The sequence below is a fragment of the Penicillium griseofulvum genome (assembly GCF_001561935.1).
Source record: "Penicillium griseofulvum strain PG3 chromosome Unknown contig_79, whole genome shotgun sequence".
Classification (NCBI taxonomy): Eukaryota; Fungi; Ascomycota; class Eurotiomycetes; order Eurotiales; family Aspergillaceae; genus Penicillium; species Penicillium griseofulvum.
Window position 1 is genome coordinate 943,215 of NW_024467420.1, and position 21,902 is coordinate 965,116.

General features: G+C 49.5%; 7 protein-coding genes across 7 annotated transcripts; 4 read left to right on the plus strand and 3 right to left on the minus strand.

The window, feature by feature from the left end:
- Positions 1-1,128: 1,128 nt before the first annotated feature.
- Positions 1,129-2,556, plus strand: PGRI_002980 (Plant methyltransferase dimerization; the record flags this gene model as incomplete). The annotated part of the gene is made up of 5 exons (XM_040788011.1): positions 1,129-1,296; positions 1,351-1,477; positions 1,527-1,650; positions 1,705-2,171; positions 2,234-2,556. 5 exons carry the CDS (start codon positions 1,129-1,131, stop codon positions 2,554-2,556), a joined length of 1,209 nt encoding a protein of 402 aa, XP_040651783.1.
- Positions 2,557-2,827: 271 nt separating this feature from the next.
- On the minus strand, positions 2,828-4,230 carry PGRI_002990 (Aminoglycoside phosphotransferase; the record flags this gene model as incomplete). Its single annotated transcript, XM_040788012.1, has 4 exons — positions 2,828-3,735; positions 3,785-3,977; positions 4,041-4,163; positions 4,222-4,230. 4 exons carry the CDS (start codon positions 4,228-4,230, stop codon positions 2,828-2,830), a joined length of 1,233 nt encoding a protein of 410 aa, XP_040651784.1.
- Positions 4,231-5,185: 955 nt separating this feature from the next.
- Positions 5,186-7,807, plus strand: PGRI_003000 (uncharacterized protein; the record flags this gene model as incomplete). The annotated part of the gene is made up of 2 exons (XM_040788013.1): positions 5,186-6,685; positions 7,412-7,807. The coding sequence occupies 2 exons, from the start codon at positions 5,186-5,188 to the stop codon at positions 7,805-7,807; spliced, it is 1,896 nt and encodes a 631-aa protein (XP_040651785.1).
- Positions 7,808-8,014: 207 nt separating this feature from the next.
- On the minus strand, positions 8,015-9,415 carry PGRI_003010 (F-box protein; the record flags this gene model as incomplete). Its single annotated transcript, XM_040788014.1, has 1 exon — positions 8,015-9,415. The coding sequence occupies one exon, from the start codon at positions 9,413-9,415 to the stop codon at positions 8,015-8,017; it is 1,401 nt and encodes a 466-aa protein (XP_040651786.1).
- Positions 9,416-10,562: 1,147 nt separating this feature from the next.
- On the plus strand, positions 10,563-11,909 carry PGRI_003020 (LLM class flavin-dependent oxidoreductase; the record flags this gene model as incomplete). Its single annotated transcript, XM_040788015.1, has 1 exon — positions 10,563-11,909. One exon carries the CDS (start codon positions 10,563-10,565, stop codon positions 11,907-11,909), a length of 1,347 nt encoding a protein of 448 aa, XP_040651787.1.
- A 589-nt stretch (positions 11,910-12,498) lies between these two features.
- PGRI_003030 (uncharacterized protein) lies at positions 12,499-15,938 on the minus strand (the record flags this gene model as incomplete). Its single annotated transcript, XM_040788016.1, has 3 exons — positions 12,499-13,440; positions 13,501-15,858; positions 15,918-15,938. The coding sequence occupies 3 exons, from the start codon at positions 15,936-15,938 to the stop codon at positions 12,499-12,501; spliced, it is 3,321 nt and encodes a 1,106-aa protein (XP_040651788.1).
- Positions 15,939-16,241: 303 nt separating this feature from the next.
- Positions 16,242-21,831, plus strand: utp10 (snoRNA-binding rRNA-processing protein UTP10; the record flags this gene model as incomplete). The annotated part of the gene is made up of 4 exons (XM_040788017.1): positions 16,242-16,618; positions 16,680-21,132; positions 21,189-21,330; positions 21,389-21,831. 4 exons carry the CDS (start codon positions 16,242-16,244, stop codon positions 21,829-21,831), a joined length of 5,415 nt encoding a protein of 1,804 aa, XP_040651789.1.
- Between the last annotated feature and the right edge of the window lie 71 nt (positions 21,832-21,902).

The following is a 21,902-nucleotide window of genomic DNA, read 5'->3' on the forward strand; positions in this document are numbered from 1 at the left end:
TATTCTGTCTCACCCACTAGTGTATAGCATAGTTGATGCCAAGACACCGAGGGTGTGATATTCATTAAAAATACTCCGTATAGCACTGGAGACAGGAAGTTTGGTGCTTGGTGAAATATGTTTGGTCGGTTTGACGTCGATCAAAGCTTCACGGTCCAGCGGTAAAAGGTAAACAGAAGGGTAACTACCGATGAGTGAATCTATTGGCTTTGACTCGGTAATGAAATAAAGAAATGGAGTTGGCGGGTATCGGCGATGCCCACTCCATGCTATTCGTGCGTTTGATTCTCCTGAACAGACCATTGATTTCTTCATTTCTCTTCGTTACGAAGTGTGGGTCATACACTGGGGCGAAAAAAGTACAACATACGTCAAGTTCAACTACAAGCACAAACAATCTCCGCTAAGTATGTAAGAGCGTAGATCTCCGTTTCAATTTGTAACAAGATAGAAAAATGGAAATGACAACATTGTCTGTGAACATAATCGAGGCAATGAAGCCAACTCGTAAGGGAACGAGAGGCTGTCATCAACAATAAAACTCAGTAGACAATGGCTTTCTTGGAGATTGTTGATAGAGTGTTATGATTTCAAGTTGCAAGGTTAGTATGTGCATCGTCTGGTATTGTAGCCTCGTTCGCAAATCGAAATTGTCGTCTCCACTGACCCGTTCCAAGTCGTTCGTGTGTGTTGGCCGGAAATATGGAGACTATCACGTGACCTTATCTCTTACCTCGAGATATCTCTCCCTCTTCTTTTCCCTAGTCACTATTTTGTAGTCAATGAAATCTATATTTGATTATCTCATTTCCTTTGATCCGCTAAAAAAAAGATTAATGATCATGTGGGCGCGTAGACTGGTTTGAGCTTCAACCGAGCGCTTTGCCGTCGACCCGCTCTTTAGCGGAAACAGTCCACAATGTGGACGATACTCTGGGTATGGATGGCATGTAGATCTTAGATAGTGCGCCAATAGGCGGATCCTCCAGGTTGGATCTATTGCGTTAGCCAGAATGACGCTCTTGGTGCGGAGTACAACGGAGTTACGTAGAAAAATACTTGAGCCCTGATCCAGCCAGTTCTACTCCGTAGTTTCCACCCTCATTTTTCTTGGCCATAATTTCCGATATGGATATCCGACATCTTCAAAGTATCTTGGCAGAAGCCAAGGCTGCTCTAGATTCATATGGATCTAATCAATCCGACAGCTTTCGAGTTGAAGCACAGGAAAAGGCCGTGCAACTGGCGCGTGCATTGGAACGACCCAAGGATGCAATCCTCAAGTTATCCTTTTCCGTAGGCCATCGATAGACCTCAAGGTCATTTGAATAATGCTAATGAGTTTCAAAGCCGATCATTCTCATGGCCGTCAAGACGGCCCATGATATGAATGTATTCCCCGTGCTAGCTCAGGCTACGGCCCCAGTGCCTCTGGCCGAACTGGCCGCAGCAAAGCCGGCAGACCCTCTTCTAGTCGGTATGTAAACAGTCAACGGCGAAGACGGGAGATCTAACCCCGCCGTCAGAGCGCATCATGCGAGTTCTAGTCGCCAACGGCTTCGTAGAAGAGCCAGCTCCCAGCGAATATCTCCCCACCGCGCTCTCCCGTGAAATGACCCAGCGCACATCAATCGGAGTCGTGGGATCACTGTAAGCCGCACCAAATTCAAAACCCAAAACAAAAACTTAAACTAACCTAACCAGGTTCCATGAATTCCTGCCCTCAGTGCAGAAGGTCCCCGAATATCTCCACTCTACCAATTATCGCAACCCAGATGATCCAATGTTCGCCCCTCTACAATACACGCACGATCTGCAGATCGACGGATTCACATGGCTGTGCAAGAACCCAGAAGCTTTGACTCGGTTCAATAGCTTCATGGAAGGACAGCGGGCTGACCGTCCACACTGGGCGGACTGGTTCCCTGTTCGTGAACAACTTCTTGATCACCCGGACATAAGTGCCGACACACCACTTTTGGTAGACCTTGGGGCTGGTCGTGGCCCTGATCTAATTGGATTTAGGAAGAGATTCCCGGATGCACCAGGTAGACTGGTATTGGAGGATCTTTCATCTGTGATTGATGAAGTGCGTGGGGCACAGGATCTAGAGGCGGCTTCTATTGATACTGTTGCACATGATTTCTTTGCAGAGGTCCAGCCTGTTCAAGGTAAGTTTTGTGTGTGTGTGTGAAATATGCATTTGGATGGGGCTAACACATTTGATGCGCAGGGGCAAGGGCGTACTATTTCAAGAACGTGTTGCATGACTGGTCTGATGAGAAAGCGACCATTATCTTTAACAACCTAAAGCCGGCTATGAAGCGAGGGTTCTCCAGGGTTATTATGGAGGAGTATATTCTTCCTGATCAGAATGCTCGATCGCTTCCTTGTATGACAGATATCGCGGTGATGGTTTTCTGCTCGGGATTGGAGAGAACTCGTCAGCGTTGGAGTAATCTCCTTACATCTGTTGGTTTGCGAGTCATCAAATTTTGGGTGCGTGAGGGTGATGGGTTGGGAATTATTGAGGCCGAATTGGCAGAGAGTTCCTAATTAGAGCCATGACTCCAAACAAGCCCTCGGCTTCAATTTTCAAATGACCACCTCGAGGAACGTTAGTATGGGTGTATACGTAGGAAATAGGGCTGGCATGAAGCGTTAGTAAGTCTGTATACCCAAGGAGGATATGAAACTCGCGTTATGAAACCGTTCGCAGAAATGTTGCCATATTTGAATGTATACATAGTGGCTGCACAAGTTTCCGTAAAGCCAACACCATTGCATAGGACACGGTAGACCTAGGGTGGACATCCAATACGCGATGTCATTCAAATGGCCAATAACGCTCGTATTCGGCTTTCTCCTGATCAGTCTCAGCCAATTGATCCAGTATCTGACGTTTGATCTCTTCGAGCGCAGCTTTGCAAGCCTCGTATCGCTCGTGTTCGATCAAGCCTTTATCGGGCCACAAATCGCCCATTTGCTCCTTAATCTCAGCCATAAGCTCAGTTCCTACTGCCGCATTGTCGCCGTCCAGTTTGATACGCTCGATATCCGTTTCTGAAAACTCAAACGGGAATGGAATGCCGCTAGTGACGCCAGGCAAGCCCGTCCACGTGTCTTTCAGATCGACTAGAAGCGATAGAAAGTGCGCCTCGCCGTATTCGAACATGCGGTGGGCTAGAGATATCAGTCCGTACGCTGCCGTCTTTCGAAATTCGACTGCCCGATATAAGTCTGGATTTTTAGCATGCATGAGCTTTCGCCATACAATGAACACGTTTTGAACAGTATAATCGCGCATAGCGGCCGATCGTTCTTTGGGGGAAAGTCCAGAGAGTGTCGGCCTCGGTGCTAGGTCGAGTGTCTTGGGCTCAAGACCATCCCAGTCGAGGAAAGCTGGATCAGGATTATGGTTGAAGAGGGGTGATATGTGGCAGGACTGCCAGTCAATGATACCTGTGATGGTTTCCGGGTTATATGGGTCTACAAAGATGTTGTCATCATGTAAATCATTGTGCCAGATGCAGGCGTTGTTGATCGCGGCGTCCTTTGGGATAAGAGCATCGACGATTTTTTGGTAGCATGATAAGGCAGTAAGCTTATTTTCCATGTTTGGTTGGTAGAATCTTGGACCGCGGAATAAGGCAATCTGTTTTAGTGGTACCAGAGACCGGGTTGCTTCCATCTCTCGTATTCCTACTGCTTGTAGGTACTGCGTTGAAGAAGCCCCTGCAAAGTCGTCAGTGGCTACGGGGAAAAGACAAGATTCCTGACGTACATGGTCCCCTATCAATACCCAACTCTGATCGACACGCATCAGACCAATCCCGACCAGTAGCCGGACCTATAGCAAACCCTGAATCTTTGACGGCCATGCCATCCCTGATATATTGGTTGCCCTCTGGGGACTGCACATCTCCAGCATAGTACAGGCTGCCATATTGGGAGAACGAAACGCTCAACCATTTCTTCTGCAGACTTGTCATAGCAAGAATCACTTTGAGCCTTTGAGGCATTTGCATCGTGCTCCATACTTGGGACAATGGGACACCCTCGACTTTGTTCATGATAATAAATTCAGCCCCAACAGGATGCGATGTTGCCTGCGAGTTCCATGCGTGCACATGAGGCGCCGGTGTGTCCAGGACTTTTCTAGCCTCCCAATCCAGTCACATTAGCAAGATTCGGCGTCCACGGAGTTTAAAATGAACTTACGAAGTCCATCGTGGCGACCTCACTTGCCGTGGTGAAGTGTGGAACCCCAGCATTGGGGTTGGGCACCTTAGCTACAAGTTCTTGGCCATTTTACATAGTCATAAGGAATGCTTTGCTGAACATGCCATCGGGATACTTCTTTACGGAAATGCAGTGAGAAGCGCCCACTGAGTCTGCCGCGACTCTTGCAAGCTTGTTCAAGTCGAATTTGATGTCCCGACTTCGAAAATTCTTTGCCTCATTGACAGTAAAGCGACCACGCGTAAATTTGAAGAATTCATCGTTGGAGTTCCAGTCTGATCGAATGAGTGATATGTTAAATCGCGCTCAGGTGGATAGGCTTGCCTGACTGGGGAGAGTTCACGCTAATGTCATGGTGATTTTGTAACAGTAGGGAAGACTTGGAGATCGACCGATGGTATTGCTTTGGGCTTTGTAGTATGCCTCGAACGAAGTACCACCCACACGCGGATTGGGGTTGGTGCATATTCCATGAAATGTACAACATAATGGGCATAATGGTGCCTCTTTCTGGAAACATGCATGATATTTTCTCAGGTAAGCATCGCAATATTGAGAAACTTGAGTGCTGACAATGAGAGCAGTTCTGAAATCGCTGTTGGATGTAAGCGGTGCCCCCTTTGAGACAACGAGCTGACACGTGACCTGAATAACTGCCCCTGCATTTAAAGTTCGCCAAGACGGTTGAGCCGCATATCTTCTCCACTCTCCATCTCTTTCACCTCACTCCACTGTTATCGTTTCCCAATCCAAACAATCATGTGTTTACAGTCAGATGGGGCTCAAGCCTTCAGTCACTTTGCTTAAACAGTCTACCCAAAAAGTCTGCAAGGTCGAAACTAGCGCTTCGTCGGCAGCACCTGCCCAGGGTACTACTTCCATTGAAAATAGTGGGATTCCCGAGACTTGCATTGCTAAGAGACCCAAATCTCCATCCATCCATATGTTTGACCCGCCTACCAAAGAAAATTCTGAAATCTACACAAGCGCCACATCAGACATTCCTGCTCAGCATGACACTTCGATCGAGCCAAGACCCAAGTCTCCACCCATCGCCTTGTTCGATCCGTCTATCCAAGAGAACTACGAATTGAAATTCAACACTAAGTCGGACATATTGGACCACTATGATAGTGGCAGCGACATTCAGACTGTCATCCTGTGTGACAGTCCCTCCGACAAAGACCCTATTACGCTTCATACCTCCATCTCTACCAAGGAAGGTCGTCGTGTCATATCCAGCGGGTTGTTTGACGATCACTCTGATGAATCCACTTCTGGGAGCACGAGGAGATCAGGTATCCCCTCCAGTAACAGTTCTGGATCGTCCTCCATGGCCAGTGTTGATACGAAACCAGAATCTCCACCTATCGCCTTGTTCGACCAATCTACCAAAGCGAGTTGCGAACTGAAAGCGGTCGCTACATCAGACAGATCAGATCAGTATAAAAGTGACAGTGATGTCCAAACCGTTATCCTATGTGACAACCCCTCTGAGAATGACCCTGACACACTTAATGTCCCCACCGCTAGCCAGGAGGAGCCAAGCACCATATCCGACACTCTCTCTGATAACCTTGCTTACGACTCCTCTGAATCCTCTTCGTGGCGCTCAAATAACCTTGTGGGTTCCAAATCGGATTCGTCCTCCATAGACAGCCTTGATACCTCATCACAGCATGATTCTGAGTCAGAGGAAGATGAAGATCTAACCCCAAGAGGTTCCCAAAGTGTGGCGGCATACGCCTCTCCTATTCAGGATGGTTGGCGTGTTCGGACCAGCTGTGACAGTATCTACGACCTAGGTCGGTGGCAAGTCGATCCAGATGGATTTATCAATGAGAAATATCGCGCTGGAGGGCCATACCTATGTCCCTTACCTGTCACAATCCTCGATCTGAAAGGCAGTTCCCCTTTATGGACAGTCTTAGAAACTTTTAGCCTTTCCAGGATGATCAACTCCGTTCTTGCGCAGTACGAAATCAATGCATCCTCGATGAAGATAAAGAAATGCGAGCCAGATCATAGTCTTGAAATCTCCATCGAGCCTGTGGCAACGTTGATCATCACTGCAACTCGCGGCACATTTAGCCACGCTTGGGTGCAGGCCTGTCGCCAAATCTGGAAAAACCTATCCGACAACCAGCTTGGTCATGTTAATGTCGAAATCTCCGACCCAATTATTCACGACCCATTTCTCGTGTTGCCAATGGGGCCGCAGGACCGCATTCATTCAATCCACAGCGCAGTGATACAAAGAATTGAATATGAAGCCGATCTGAGGGATTGCCTTAGCTATGAAGCGATGCGCATCGGAAGACCCGATAATACTAAGGACAGTGAGGTGGTAATGTTCCTGACGGTGGATTCCAACAGCAAGCGAGACTGGCGCGGTCCCCGAGACCAGATTGTGTTAATTTTGGAAGATTTCAATCTTCCAATGGTGGGAGTCATGATCAGAAAGGGCAGAATGTGGGGGGGATCTTTGGGCTTGCCGAGACGACGCAAAAAACCCGATAATTCTGAAGTTGTGGCTCAGCTAGGATTGTGATCAGAACTTATGATCGACAAGTCCTGTCAAAACCCAATTCTGTTGACTTGCCAATCAGCTATTACATGGTTCCTTTTCTATATATGGCTTCCTGTAAAATCCCCGTGATCTCGTAGGATACCTAGCTATACAGTACTAGTAGCAAGTATTTACTGAATTGGGAGTTCCCAGACATACATCGTGAGTATTATGTATCATGATATAGTAGTTCTTATTTGGTCCACTTTTCCAAATATCCAATCGTCTTCTATATTGATCATGAAAGGCAATACATATACGTATTTCACGGGTATTCTGTGTATATATTGTGTGTCAATGCTCCACTCTTTTGACTATAAGACGGTAGAAGTAAGAATGACAGTATAAACAGTATAGAATCGGATATGAAAGTGATATGAAAAAGGACAACAAGAGCGACGCAGCTAATGCACACAGGGTGTTCTCGAGGATGAGCTTCATTCCATCTTAACTATGCCTCAATACCTGTTCTGCCCATGTTGCTCAGCTATCATAAATTGACAATATGCTTGACCCTCTGCCTGCGATTGCCTCAACCTTTCGATTTACCCTCAGACATCCCATCTCTTTCGTCCATCTATTTCTCTAACTGTGCAATAGACCCCCGAGGACCACAAACTAAAGCAAGGCCGAGTGCCTGAGCTGGTTTCAACTGTTGAATTGGCAATATCCGGCCAAAGGTCAGGGTACATGGAAGGCTACTATTACTCCCTTCGCCCGGCCCGCGTACATCATGAACTGATTGATGGAGAGAAGGTATTAATCACAACCATCGAACATTACGTACAGAGCAAGGGGGACAAGGGCCGATTCTTCTGGAAGCCTGGAGATTCCGGATCATTGGTGTACACCGTGAATGGCCATGTGGTGGTCGACCTGCTCTTTGCGGGCGACTTGGATCTCCCGTGGACTTCGCGCTTCGCCCATATCGACGATTTGGTGGCAGACATCAAATGTACCACCGGGGCGGCGGAGGTGCAACTTTGGAAAGGCTGAGGGTACATATCATAGCACAATAGAAGCCTCCTAGGCTATAAACAGTAACCTTGGTTTTTGTTGTGGTCTAGTGGTAAAGTACTGTGTATTGTTTTGACTACAGACGAGTGCCTGATTTTGGGGATAGATGCCTCAATTGGCCTGGATTTAGACTAGCACAAATTAGAATACCTAATGACTTTCAACTTATAGTGACCAACTAGCCAGTCACAGGGCATCACTCTCAAAGTCATACAAAGCATTTTGCTGGATAATATCCTCCACATGCAAATCACGTAGACGGAACTCAACTCCCGCAGCCGAACATAACACCTCAAGTTTCACCTTGAAGGCGGCAAACGCCTTTAGCATGGCAGGTATAGGACGGGGTTTAGCGTTAGACTCCTCAGTTGACTGCTGGACATGCATCCAGTTTCCCTTGACTTCTAAATAAGTCAGGTTTGGGCAGCGGCACCTGCCTCCTGAGAAGAAGTCCTTAAACGCCTCAGCTAGATGAGGTGTCTGGTATTCCTCTAGGCCATCAAGAGTAAGGCTTTCCAGCGATAGAGGCAAAACATCACTGAATCCGTTGTTTAATGGCATGTCTAGGTCACCGTCCCAGTCTAGTATGTGACATATCTGCATCCGAAGCTCCTTCAGCGCACTGAATCCCGCGAATGATCCAACGTAATCATAGTCGACAATCTGGTGAGCGGTATAATTGTTGGTGCGCTTATCGGTCAGTGTTAACGTTTGCAAGGTCTCCCGATGTTTTTGCAATGGTTGGTAGTAGCTCGACGCGTGCACTCCCTCATCATCCGCGTAAGTCGGGTTACCGGCATGCTCAAGCACGAACGATTCGAGTCTCTTGGCTGCGCCTATCATATTCCAAAAGCCTTTTCGAGAACAGCTGGACTTGAGGTGGATATGAGTGACATTGGAGCTGTCGGGCACGTAGCTGGCCACATCGTGCCCTTCTTCATCTTCGAAATCTTCCTCATCGGGGTCTTCCTCATCACATACCCAATGGCCAGAAAAGGTTCGTAACGAGGGAAACTGAAGTATTGCGGTAAATTGGATTGAGCTGTGGCCGCCATCTACATCAGAACACACGGCTGTGAAGTGTTTTAATTTAGACAAACCAGGGTTTAGTCTATAGCCGACCCTGGACATCCACTCGAGAGTGTAGTTTGAAAAGTCATGAATCTCCAGAAATAGATCCTCCAGATTAGGCAAGAGGGTCAGAAGCAGGACAGTCCATGCATCATTATTCCCTTCAGTCTGTAGTTCCCAATCCCAATTAGATAGACTGTCCCAACACTCCAGGACTGGGTTGAGAATTGGCAGGATAACCTCCTGTTCATATCGTACGCCGGCAGGCGGCCGCCAGCCATGGGAGACACTTAAAGTGCGCACTTCTTGCGCTAATTCCGGCCTGGATGCGAGTGTGTGCACTAGATGACTCAATTGCCCATTGCGGCACTCTGTCAGGTCGAGCGATGTAAAGACGCCGGGTAACAAAAGTTGATAGAAGGCACGGCAAGAGGAGGCGAATCGCAGGGTATCCGTGTGGTTGTCAAGATAGCTTGCTATTGAGAGCAGCAGCTCTACAGGTAACTTAGAGAGCATATTTCTTTCTGGAGGGTTTTCCTAAGTTAAAGCTTGAGTTGAACCTGGTGTTTATGGCAAAGAAAAGATTTTAGGCAGGCATCCAAGGCCTCGCCAAGCCTACATCTTACCGTAAAAATTTTCGGTCGCATATGGGATCAAGCTACTATCAATATTTACAAAGATCCAAAAATTCTATAGAATTCAGTGGGCTCTCTTTTCATACTGTAAATTTACGTTACTTCCTACTGTAATATACACGCATTTCACTGAATGTTGGAGTGGTCACTTGATCACATTTGCTATAGGAGTTCTTAGGTTTCGGGTGCTTGACCCTATCACTAGGTACTGTGCCGTCCGTAACCCAGATGCACTCCAGACATTGCCGAACCTGGGGTCAAATCCTTTAACGTCCTGGTGGAAAGCACGACAATCAGCGAGTCGCTTTTTCGACTCCAGATATGACATTTCTTAGCCCGGCCGAAGTTTCATGCCGTCCACAATCAGTTCGCGCCAAAGTTTGTAAGATTGGTCCTGAATGTAGTCCGCCTCTTTTCTTAGGGCTCGGGTCTTCTCTCGGAGTGCCTGACAGCTGGGATGGTAGACTCTCAGGTTGCGTGCCATTTGGTCGCCAGGTTTGATTCCCTGTTTGCGCTATAACCTGATTTGGTTTACCGCTGCATCCATCTTACCCTTCTCTGCTGGATTGACTACATGGAAGCATGTGAGGGTAGCACCTTTGACTCCTTTGAGCTGGGAAGCGTGAGTTCGGAAAAGCCACCCAGCGTTCCTGTGCCCTCGGGATTCTCCTCAAGTGACATGCTTTGCCCGGGCATTGCGGGTAATTGGACGACGCGCCGGTCAAAGACTCCTGATTTACCATCGATATTGCTCTCGGATTTTGAATCAGAATCCGCGTCGTCCGCAGCTGTATGTCTGCCGGTACAGCATAGCAAACAATAGGATTGGTATCACACATATATATCCTAATATCCAGCCCCGAGCACGCCATATCAAGACCGAGTGAGCGAGGCTTATAAATCCGCTTGGAAATGCGACACTTACCTTCAAGCGGGGTATATAATCACAGCTATTCTCATTTTGAACTGTCTATATCAATCGAAATCAGCGAGGTTCAAACAATTGAATAGATCAAATCTACCCCAAGATGACCGACTCACCACCCAAGCGCCAGCTGCACCTAACAGCCTTCATGCGGCCAGTCTCACTACACACAGGTGCATGGCGCTATCCAGGTTCATACCCAGATGCCAACTTCAATTTCAAACACCTCACACACTTCGCCCAAAAGCTGGAAGCTGCCAAGTTCGACGCCTTCTTCATGGCCGATCACTTAGCCGTGCTGAACATGCCCGTCGAAGCTCTCAAGCGCAGCCACACTGTTACTTCATTCGAACCATTTACTTTGCTCTCCGCTCTCTCTTCCGTGACAGAGAAAATCGGCCTTGCCGCCACTGCTAGTACAACCTACGACGCGCCGTACCATGTTGCCCGGCGATTTGCCAGTCTAGATCATCTGAGTGGTGGACGAGCGGCGTGGAATATTGTGACTACGGGTAACCCCGAGTCAAGCCATAATTTCGGGTTTGATGAACATTTGGCTCATGGTGATCGATACAAGCGTGCCCGTGAATTCTATGATGTCGTCACGGGGCTGTGGGATAGTTTTGCCGACGATGCATTTACTCGCAATGTTGAAACGGGAGAATATTTCGATCCTGCGAGAATGCATGTGCTGAATCATTCGGGTGACGAGTTGAAGGTTCGAGGGCCGTTGAATATTGCCCGGACACCGCAGGGATGGCCCGTTATTGTACAGGCCGGGCAAAGCGAGCCGGGACGACAGCTAGCTGCTGAGACTGCCGAGGTTGTGTTTTGCAGTCCGAAGGGTATTGATGATGCGAAGGCACTTTATGCAGATATCAAGGCGCGAGTGGAGAAGGCGGGGCGGAAGAAGGACCAGTTGAAGATTTTACCCGCGGCAATGATTATTGTTGGGGATAGCAAACAAGATGCGCAGGAGAAGAGACTCAAGTTGGATAGTCTGGTGCATTACGATAGTGCGATTGCTTCTTTGTCAATCTCCCTTGGGGTGGATGTCAGTGGACTTGATCCGGATAGTTTGTTGCCGGACGATCTGCCTGAGACAAATGCGAGCAAGACGAGCAGGGAGTCTGTTGAGAAGCTGGCTAAGGAAGAGGGACTGACAATCCGCCAGCTTGCGCAACGATATGGTGGATACTCGGGGTTGACATTCCTCGGTTCGCCGAGTGATATTGCTGAGGAGATGGAGACATGGTTGCGCGAAGAGGCTTCAGATGGCTTCACATGCACATTTCCATTCTTGCCACAGGGTCTGGAAGAGGTGACAGATAGGTTGGTTCCTGAACTCCAGCGAAGAGGCCTTTTCCGCAATGACTATACGGGCTCGACGCTGCGAGAACACTTTGGCCTGCCGAGACCTGAGAATCGTTTCTTTACTGAGAAATCGTAATTGTATCTAACCAAGATAGACGATATTGAAAGCCGTGCCGATATCTACTAGATGGTTAATTCGGATGTTGGCTCTGTTTATATACTCCATTGTAACTCGAAATACTCCGTCCTAGTTACGTACATGTCGCCGAGTCAAATTCAACCGAGCAGTGAAAATATATATAGCCAAATGCGGTCAAAACCGTGCTTTATATAGACATACGTACTACGCCAGGCTGCTATCCATTGCCATACCTTAAATATACGGGTGCACCACGAGAGACTAAGACGGGGCTCTAGGTTGTTACGCTGCTAACCCGCCATCAGATATTGAGCGGGACTCTTGCTTCTACCTCGCTACAACTACAGAACCATCGCTAGAACTACAACTACAGAGCACGGAATACTTGTAAACAACTGACATTACTCTCACATCCAGGTGGAGGGGATCTGAGAACACCCCTTTCACCTGGCTATCATGGTATTCCCCACTGTTCCCTCCCCTTCCTCCTCTTCCTCCCCTCGGCCCCCCTTGGCCTACTGGTCATCATGGTATTCCCCACTGTTCTCTCCCCGTCCTCCTCTTTCTCCTCTCGGCCCCCCTTGGCCTACTGGGCCAACATGCCCTCCACGTGGTAGTGGACACGAAGTCCACGGCGCAGCATCTCAAAGTACAGAGCTTTAAGCTCTCCAGAGTCGAAGCCCAGAGGGGTGATCCCCCCGGCCTGGGCGAAGCGGGATGGGGGCAGGCGGTTGATCAAGTCCGCCCGCATGTGCTCGAAGGCAAGCAGGTACAGCTCCTTCGACCATGGGCAGGCGCGCAGAGCCCGGAAGAAGACCTGGCGGGCGCGGCCGACGTTGTACTCCGCGTACAGTTCGTAGAGAATGTACAGCTTCCAGATGGTGAGGTTCTGCTGTGCGGAGGTCGAGCTTGCTAGCTCGAAGGGACTCATACGGGTAGGGGTCCGCCCGATAGGGATGACGGTGGCATCACCGATCGCTCGCTCGAAGGCCGCCCGAATCGAATGCGGGGTCGAGCCGAGCATGACGGGGCGACCCATCTCGGCGTAGATACTGAACAGGTGGGTGGTGACGGGGACACGATGGATTGGTGTAGGCCCCTGTAGATCCCGGGAGGCCCTGGCCCTTGCCCCAATGGTGACATCGTAGATATCGCGGGTCCGGTCGGTGAGCTGCAGGCGAGCTTCGTTCCATTTAAACAACGATAAGAACATAGTGTTGTGAGGCCACCATTCCAGGCTATCGAGGAGCACAGTTCGTAGCTCAGCAGGTTTAAATTGGCCACTCTGCCTCTGCACGTAGTAGTACATGATGCGGGCTCGGGCTTGGTGTAGCAATTCTCCACCGATCACCCTGGCATTGTCATTGGCCACGAGTCGAAGGGAGGTGACTGCGTCATTGTAGATATCGAGGACTTCTGCAAGTGGCTCGCCCGTGAGATAGAGGGCGATCGCATAGCAGTCGACGTAAACTACATATGCTTGCATTTTCTTAAACTTCAAGGCATTCGTCTGACCCACAAACAAGCACTGTGAATAGAGTTAGCATGTGTTCACTGAGATCAACCGATGAAAACTTGCCTTCTTGACCCTGAGAAAATCGGGCTGATTCATTTTAACCTTATCAGCTGCGAGGTACGACGCCAAGTGGACTTTATTGTAAGGCATAGCCTGTAACAGGTATGATGCTCGATCCCTTCTCCCGATGTAAAGCATTTCCCAAATCCACGAGTTCCATAGGAGTGCGGAGTCAGTGAGCTCGCGAGGATCGAAATTCTGGCTCATGGACAAAGCAGTTGACCACACATTGTGAGCGGTATCACTATCGCCAGTGCGCCAATACATGAGCGCAACGGCATTGTAAAGTCTCAGGTTTGATGATCGCTCCTTCAACAGTCGTTTTCCGTACTTCTTGCCTCGATCCTTGTCACACGCGAATGTCACTGCAATAGCGTATTCAGCAAATTGGCTGTCTGGGACAAGGTCGACAAGGGCGTGAAGAGTCAGGATTACAAATTCAGAATCGATGACACAAGAAGAATGAGAAGTGGTTGCAGCCCACTTCGTCAGAGAAGAGAACCACATCTTTGGGTCGGCATAAAGAGTATCGGTGGTGTGAATGAAGGTATGGTGAGGGAATGCAAACGGCTCAATGGTGGTCGTTGAGGCATGTTTTTGAAAATGGATCCAATCCGCGATCGTGTTTTGAGGATCGTCCATGTATTCGTTTCGTAGGAAATTATCACCAGTCCACAGTCGGGTAGTATGCATATTCGCAGGCAATGTCAAATGAGGCAAATGGCAGAAATACAAGAAGCCATCAATCAGGGAACCAAGGCCTTCGTTTAGATCCCAGAAGAATGGCAGTATCTGCGCGCAATCTTCAAGAAGAACCACTCGGAAACCATCCTTCTCTGTTGATTCATCCAAAGTATGTGACGGCATACGACTTTTGAACATCCGCTCTCTTTCTGCAGGTACCCAGCTTTTGAACAAGTCTTGGATATTCGCCTCAGAAGCATAAACATCGTTGTTGACAGGAGCACGGGAAGTTACTCCACTGTTCCATGGTTTCCAAAGAGGCTCTCCAATCCGGCTGTGCTCAGGCGCCCATAGCTTTTTGAATTCAATTAGGGCGTCCTCTTGCTTCCCCTTTAGATGTGGTGGCCGGAAACATGTAAATTCGAGCACCGCCTGCCATATACCGACAGCAAGCTCTACATGCCCCGATTCTCGAAGAAACATAGTCAACCGGAGGAGCAAGTATGCTCTGATAATAGTCCTCTGCGGTCCAAATCCGACACTTGAATGGATCTTTAAGCAGTAGACATAAGTCATAAAGCAATTGTCAAAGCTGAAATCCCGACTATCAGTCTGACAGTAGTCAAGATACTTAATCCACACGGAGATAAACTGGGAGTTATGGCGAAGGACCTCATCCCATTCCAATGCGAGTTTGGTAGAATCCCAGACTTTCGCACCCTCTTCCATACGGGCCAGTACAAGGTGGTCACGTTCAGGATTTTTTGCGTTAGCCTTGAGAGCTTTTTCATACACATACAGCTTGGCTCTCGCCACAAGTTGTACATGTTGTACATCACCGTGACGGGAGGTGTGGTCGGCAGTCACAGCAAGGTCTTGATGCTCAGCAAGACGGATCCATGCTTGGATATCATTGGGTTGTTGCACCACTGCACGGTTTAACCTGGCATTGCGATTCAAGATCTCAGCTTCGAGAGCAAGCCGAGTGATGGTGCTGGCATCGAAATCTCCAGCAACTTCATTTTCGGACTGAGGCATATCGATGGAGCGATATGACGGAGGTTCGTCACCCAAGTCGACACTTGGCGCAAGCCCGGGTTTAGACGACGTGATTGTTGTTGGTATGAAATTTTGTGAATGTTGGGGTTCCGAAGTAAAGTGGGCATTAATAGCAGACCGCACCCGAAAAGGAAGATTCGTGGACAAAGCAGTCAGGGTTTCGGCGGAGAGGGGCTTGACTGCAGAGGTTCCAAATGAATCAGGGCGAAGAATGAGAAGGGGACCTTGATCATATCGCGTTTTGTAGTCAATGCGCTGGCCGGGGATGCCAAGTACGAACCCATCGCCATCGCGACGGTACGTAGGGACCTCGTAGCGATCCACGCCGTAACGTGCATTGTGGCGATCGCCGATGCTGTCGAAGACGAATCCTTTATTTGCACCATCGTTTGCAAGGTTTACATCGTCAATTGCTTCGCCAGGCGGGCCATCCTGACTTTCTTCGATCTTCACCTTCTTACGGCTACCATCCGAGCGGCTTTCATGGCGACGAGAGCGCGGAGGCTCGTTCCGGTCTGCGCGCTGACGATGGCCCGAGCGACGCTGGTGACGGTCATGTTCCGAGCCGGTAGAGGCGGCCGGAAGAGAAGTAGGGGGAGGTCGGAAGCTGGAGAATTGCGGGACACCCTTTATTTCTTGTTAGTCTGTATTCCCATCTAATAAGGTGTAAGTGAATGCCAACTAACCTGAGACCCAGGTGAGTCCATCGTGGTGGCTCGATCTTTCTTATCGAGTCGCGCCGCGGTCTGATAACCCGGAAGAACGATTCCCCGATAGGCGGTCGGTCTGTCTGGCAAAAAAAAAAGTCAACCGTTCACTCGAACCAGTTAAACAAAGCTGAAGATTTACCTCAAATTATTTGAATCGTCTCCCCCTCGGTTCGCATAGAAAGACGAAAGGCACAGTCGAGAGTCTTAGGGATATGTGTCACTGCGCAATTGTGTGAGAACTGAAACAAAAGAACGAAAATCAAAAAGTCCGCGGAGCAGCCCGCCAAAAGAGACTTCACGATGGCTTCGTCTCTCGCCGCGCAGCTGTCGCAAATTGCGGCCAAGTCGACACACGAGCTTGACCTTAAGGCGCAACGAATCTCACACTCACAGTCTCTTATCTTCGACCCAAAGGTCGCGGGCAGTCAAGACTTTGATGCGATCTTCGAGATTTGTTATGACGGATTCCGGGAGTTATGCTCGTTGGACCCTCGATTTGGAGAGTTTGATCGCACAATCTTCAGTGAGCAAAGCAAATCGGAGGATCGCAGTCAGATGAATGTGGCTCAGAATAAGGAGTTGGATACTGCGGTTGAAGCTTTTCTGGCTCTAGTTGGTGGTAGACTACAGTTGAGTCCTGCAGTAAAGGCTGTGGACTGGCTTGTGAGAAGGTTTAGGTGAGAGAGATTTGGGAGGGGTAAAAAGATAATTGATTGGGGTGGCTAACTGATTTGGCAGGATCCATGAGTTCAACACCACCGCCGTATTATTTACGTTCTTGCCTTATCACACGACACCACTCTTCTTGAACCTTCTATCTATCCTTCCGGAAACTCTTACGCCAACATTCAAAGTCCTTACTCCATATAAGAACGGTCTCATTAATCCACCAAGACACCCACTTGTTCACAGCGCAGCGACGAACAAGCCTTTCTTTTCTGAATTGAATGAATACGTCCTGAAGGTTTGTAGGCAGCAGGCCCAAAGCCATGCACTACTCGCTTTCTGGGCCGGTATTGTTACAGAGGCCGTCGCAACAATGCTGGACGGCGCTCGCGCAGGTAGAAGAGAAACCGAGAAGCAAAAGCATGAAGATATCCTTTTGCGGGTTTTGCCGGTACTCAGCAATGCCTTCACAATGAAAAAGGTCTCGGAATTGATTGTCGGCTGCTATATGATCTGTGTTGTACTGGCACAGAAGGCCTTCCTCTCGAGCGAAGTTAGCGATGGCCTAATGGAGAGTGTTGTGGGTTCCTGGACAGAAGATACAAAACTATCTGGTCTGATTTGCCTTTCAGTCCTTGCACAGCAGAAGCCTGATTTTACAATCCCAAAGAAGGTCTTCAAGGGCATCTTGCGCCTCGAAAACCCTATCGGGCAACTCTCCGAAATTGCGAGCCAATATCAGACATCTAACTTATTGCTTGGGATCATTGCCGGCTGCTTGACTGATCTTAACAAGCAGGACAATGTTCGCCTTGCAATTCTGGCCTCGGTCTTTGAACGTAAGATGCTTGGCGAGAGCGAGATTGCCAAGGCTATGCGTCTAGTCCTCGAAGCAGCCTCCAACTCAGATGAGACCCGCAAAATGTCTTTGGAAGCCCAAACGCAGCTCGCTGAGCTGGTCCAAGGATTCAACCGATCGGAAACCCTTCAGCCCGTTTTCCAGAAGACACTGACTGAATCTTCGTTCAATATCTCGGCGCTGGAACACAACCTTCAAACCGTTGTCGAGATCCCCGTTGCAGCACAGGCTATCGAAGATGTGGATATGATCGATGCAGACGATCAGCCCCAGGTGGACGCCTTTACGCCAGCTCTGGAGTCTTTGACTAAGGAGCCTTTGTTCCCATACTCGTTCCTCTCCAAGCAGTCTATCATCGAATTTGATAATCTGGTACGTGTTTTCGCGTTGGCAGTGGACTCTGAGGACAAGATCGAGCTTTTCGCCAATTTGCCAATCTTGGGCAAGTCCCAGGCGATCAAGGCACCTCAATATTTGTCCTTCTTTATCAGAGTTGTCGCTGGCCACTACCCCATTGGAACAAAGATTGCTGCTTTGAATGTCGTTTCATCCGTCCTTTCATCGGCACCCGCAGACTTTGATCCTCAGACACTGTTGCCATTCCTGTTTGTAGCCCTCTCTGATCCTTCCGAACGGATTCGCCGTGAGACCGCTGGTGTCTTGGCTATCATCGGATCTTTGTACAAAAAGAACACCAAGGCTAGTGACAGCTCGACGCCATGGGCCCACGACACGATCTACGGCAAGGGTAAGCAATCTACGAGTGTCGCATGGCTCACCACCAAGGATTCGCAAAAAGTACTAGAGCGGGCATTGCTTCCGGGGTTGGAGGAGTCTATCCTTGACCCTAATCATGTTGGTAGAATGGTGGAAGCTACCCTACGGGGTAACGTCCTATCTGAAGCTTCGGGTGCATCCGAGCTCAAGAAGTCTCTCCGCCTCAGTCTCTTTACTTTCCTCTGCTCCCATGTCGTTAAGATGCCAGTCTTCGCACCCAAGATTAGCTTGCTGAAGTTGGTCAACAGTGTGGAGAAGGTCTCTTCTGCAACCCTGACCCGTGAGCTTCTCCCAATGCTCGAGGATTGGCGTCGCTTGAACGAGAAGGAAGTTGAGGAGATTTGCGGCAAGGAGCGCATTGTGGCATCTGAGACAGAGCATTTGATTGCTGGTATTGTCACAGCCAAAGACCAGGACGCCGTTGATGTTCTTCTCTCCAATGTCAGCTTTGGCGATAACTTGCGCCCGACCTTTGTTGCCGCCTGCTTTGGTCAAATCAAACAGATCTGGGCTAAGATCCCCGAAGACCGTCAATTGGCCGCATCCGAGAAGTTGCTCGACATCTCCCTTGACGGTTCAGCTAATGCCACTTCTTTGGCAAACAACTGCCGAGATGTTCTTCGCACTGTCGAGCTTCCCGGTGCTGTTCTTCAGCAATTCGTTCAGAAGATTCCTGTGTCTATTACTGATGTTGAGTCTATTGGCCCTGCACCGAAGCGGAGACGTACTAGCCAGAACAACATGGTTGCCATGACCGTTAAGGATGAGGCAGAGCTGAGCAAGCTGATGGACAAGATGACATTTATCTTGGAGATCGTAGATAGCTCCTCCCCAGAAACTCACCCCGAGCTTGCAGATGGATTGTTCCAGACTCTCGCTGCTCTTCATCATTTCAAGTCTCAGATCCAGTCTGGCATGAGCTATCTCCTCAGCTTGACTTTGGGAAGTCTCTTGGCTATTGTGAACAAATCGAAGGGATCTGCTAAGCCGCAGTTCGATACATCCGTCATCAGGGCCGACCTAGTGGTGGACTGTGTGCGAACGACTGACAGTCCGCAGGTTCAGAACGGAGCTCTTCTTCTTGTGGGGAGTCTCTCTGTCATTGCGCCCGAGTTGGTTCTTCACAGCGTTATGCCGATCTTCACGTTCATGGGCACTACTGTTCTCCGCAAGGACGATGATTACTCTGTTTCCGTTATTGACCAGACCATCGACCAAGTTGTCCCTGCCCTCATCCAATCTCTGCGTAACCAGAAGAGGGATGTTGTCTCCGGAACTTCCGAGTTGCTGCTCAGTTTCACTGCAGCCTTCGAGCATATCCCCTCGCATCGCCGTCTGAGACTCTTCCACGCCTTAATTAGCAAGCTTGGAACACAGGACTTCTTGTTCGCTGTCCTGGCAATGCTCGCTAACCGATACTCTACCAACAAGGATGTCCTCACACTGATGACCGGTCTGGTCTCAGATACTACGCCTGTTGTGGAGCTTACTACCTACAGCAAATACTTGAACTTGGTCAGCGATTCTCTCAAGACAAAGCCAGGTATCTCCCAGGTTCTTCTTGGAATTGGTAGCGACGATGGACGTGACGCTCAGAGCATCTGCGTTGATCTCCTGCGTGATCTTGCTCACTTGTTCAAACACTCCTCTCTCAAGGCCAAGCTTGAGACTGCTTTCGAGTCGGACGACCAAGTTGCTGATCAGTCCCGCGCTTGCTTCTCTCGGGTCCTAACTCAGGTTCTGAGCATCGGCGAGGCTGTGCAAAGTATGAAGCCCGTCAGCCAGGCTTGTGGTGACGTTCTCGGTGCTCTGTTCAGCACTCTGTCCCTCGTCGACTTCCTAGATACCATTGAGGTTCTCCTCCAGGGTCCCAATGACGAGCTTCGACGCAAGGTTCTTCGTTTGCTTGAAACCCGCCTCCGCCAGAACCCCGAGCGTGACAACCTATCGCAGATCCGTGTTCTCGACTTCCTGCCCACCCTGGTTGGCATTGTTGAGTCATCTCCCGATACGCTGCTCAAGCATGCTGCTGTTTCGTGCATTGACCGCATCACCGACAAGTACGGTCGTAAGGACCCGTCCAAGGTTATTGCTGCGGCTAGAGTTGTTGCCAGTGAATCTTGTCTCGGTCAACCCGATGACCGCATTCGCTACATGGGTATCCTGTGCCTGGCCTCTATGGCCGAGGTGCTGGGTCAAGCCATGATTCCTGCCCTTCCGGATACACTCAAGCGTTCGTTGGAATTGCTCGAATTGAGTCTTGCTGCTGGCAAGGAGAACTCGCGACTCCACGACGCCGTATTCACCCTCTTCTCTGCCCTCTTCGTCCACCTGCCATTCATGATCTCAGCTGGTCATCTGGACAAGATGCTCCTTCTGTCCTTCAAGTCTGCTAATGCGGACATCGAGGAGAGCAGTGATGAAAGCCGCCAGGAGTCCCTGCGGCTGATGGCCCGCAAGGTGGATGTGGCCGCAACTCTCGGCGCCGTCGATCGCAATTGGCAACACGCCGTCCAGGCTGGCCCAATTGCTGTAAACGAACTATTGGAAGTTGTCACGATTGCTGTTGAGAAGCACCCTAAGTCGACCATTTCTAAGAATATCAACGTCCTTACGAAGATTATCTTCAAGGCCTTTGATCTTCGCCGTGAGCAGATCGCTCTTGGTGACAAGGCAATCTTCGAATCGACTGCCATTGATGAGGCTGAAGCGGCGCTCAACGACGTCACAATCAAGATGATCTACAAGCTGAACGACAGCACGTTCCGGCCCATCTTCCTCAAGTTCGTCGAGTGGGCCACTACCGGCGCCCCCAAGGACGACCAGGCTCAAACTTCGCGTCTCACGACTTTCTACAAGTTCCTTGAGGTCTTCTTCGGTACTCTCCAGGTTTGTTTCCTCACAATTCTTTATGCATTGATCTTTCTCGCTAACACCTTCTCCAGTCAATTGTCACCGGGTACTCCAGCTACGTGTTGGAGAACGTTGTCAGTGTCCTGAGCACATCGAGCCCCTCCAAACCCCAGAAGTCCCTCTGGTTGGCTGCTCTTCGGATGCTCCGCAAGTCCTTCGAACATGACCAGGATGGTACGTTTCTCCTCCACGCCCAATATAAGCTTCCTACAGCCACTAACATCTAATGCAGAATTCTGGCAAAGCCCCTCCCACCTCGCCAGCATTTCCGGTCCTCTGATCGCCCAGCTGGCCCACGCAACCAGCACTACCACCTCCAACATGGTCATTGCCGACGTTGTTCCCACAATTACAGAACTGGCCATCGCAGCCGACTCGACAGATAACCACAAGGAGCTGAACTCCGCCCTGATGAAATACCTCCGCCCCTCCTCTGCGCCCAACGCCCGCTCTGCCGGTGGTGACAGCCCCCACACCCGTCTCGCAGCCCTCAAGGCCGAACAGGCACTTACAGAGCAGCTTGGTGAGGAGTGGCTGGCACTTCTGCCTGAGATGCTGCCTTACATCAGTGAGCTTATGGAAGACGAGGATGAGAGTGTTGAGAGAGAAGTCCGCAGATGGGTTAAGCAGATTGAAAAGGTGCTTGGTGAGCGCCTCGATGATATGTTGACTTAGTTGTTTACGATTGTGTACAAAATTTGCATTTTCTTGGCGTCCATAGAACAGGTTCTGTGTGAGCCTTGCTA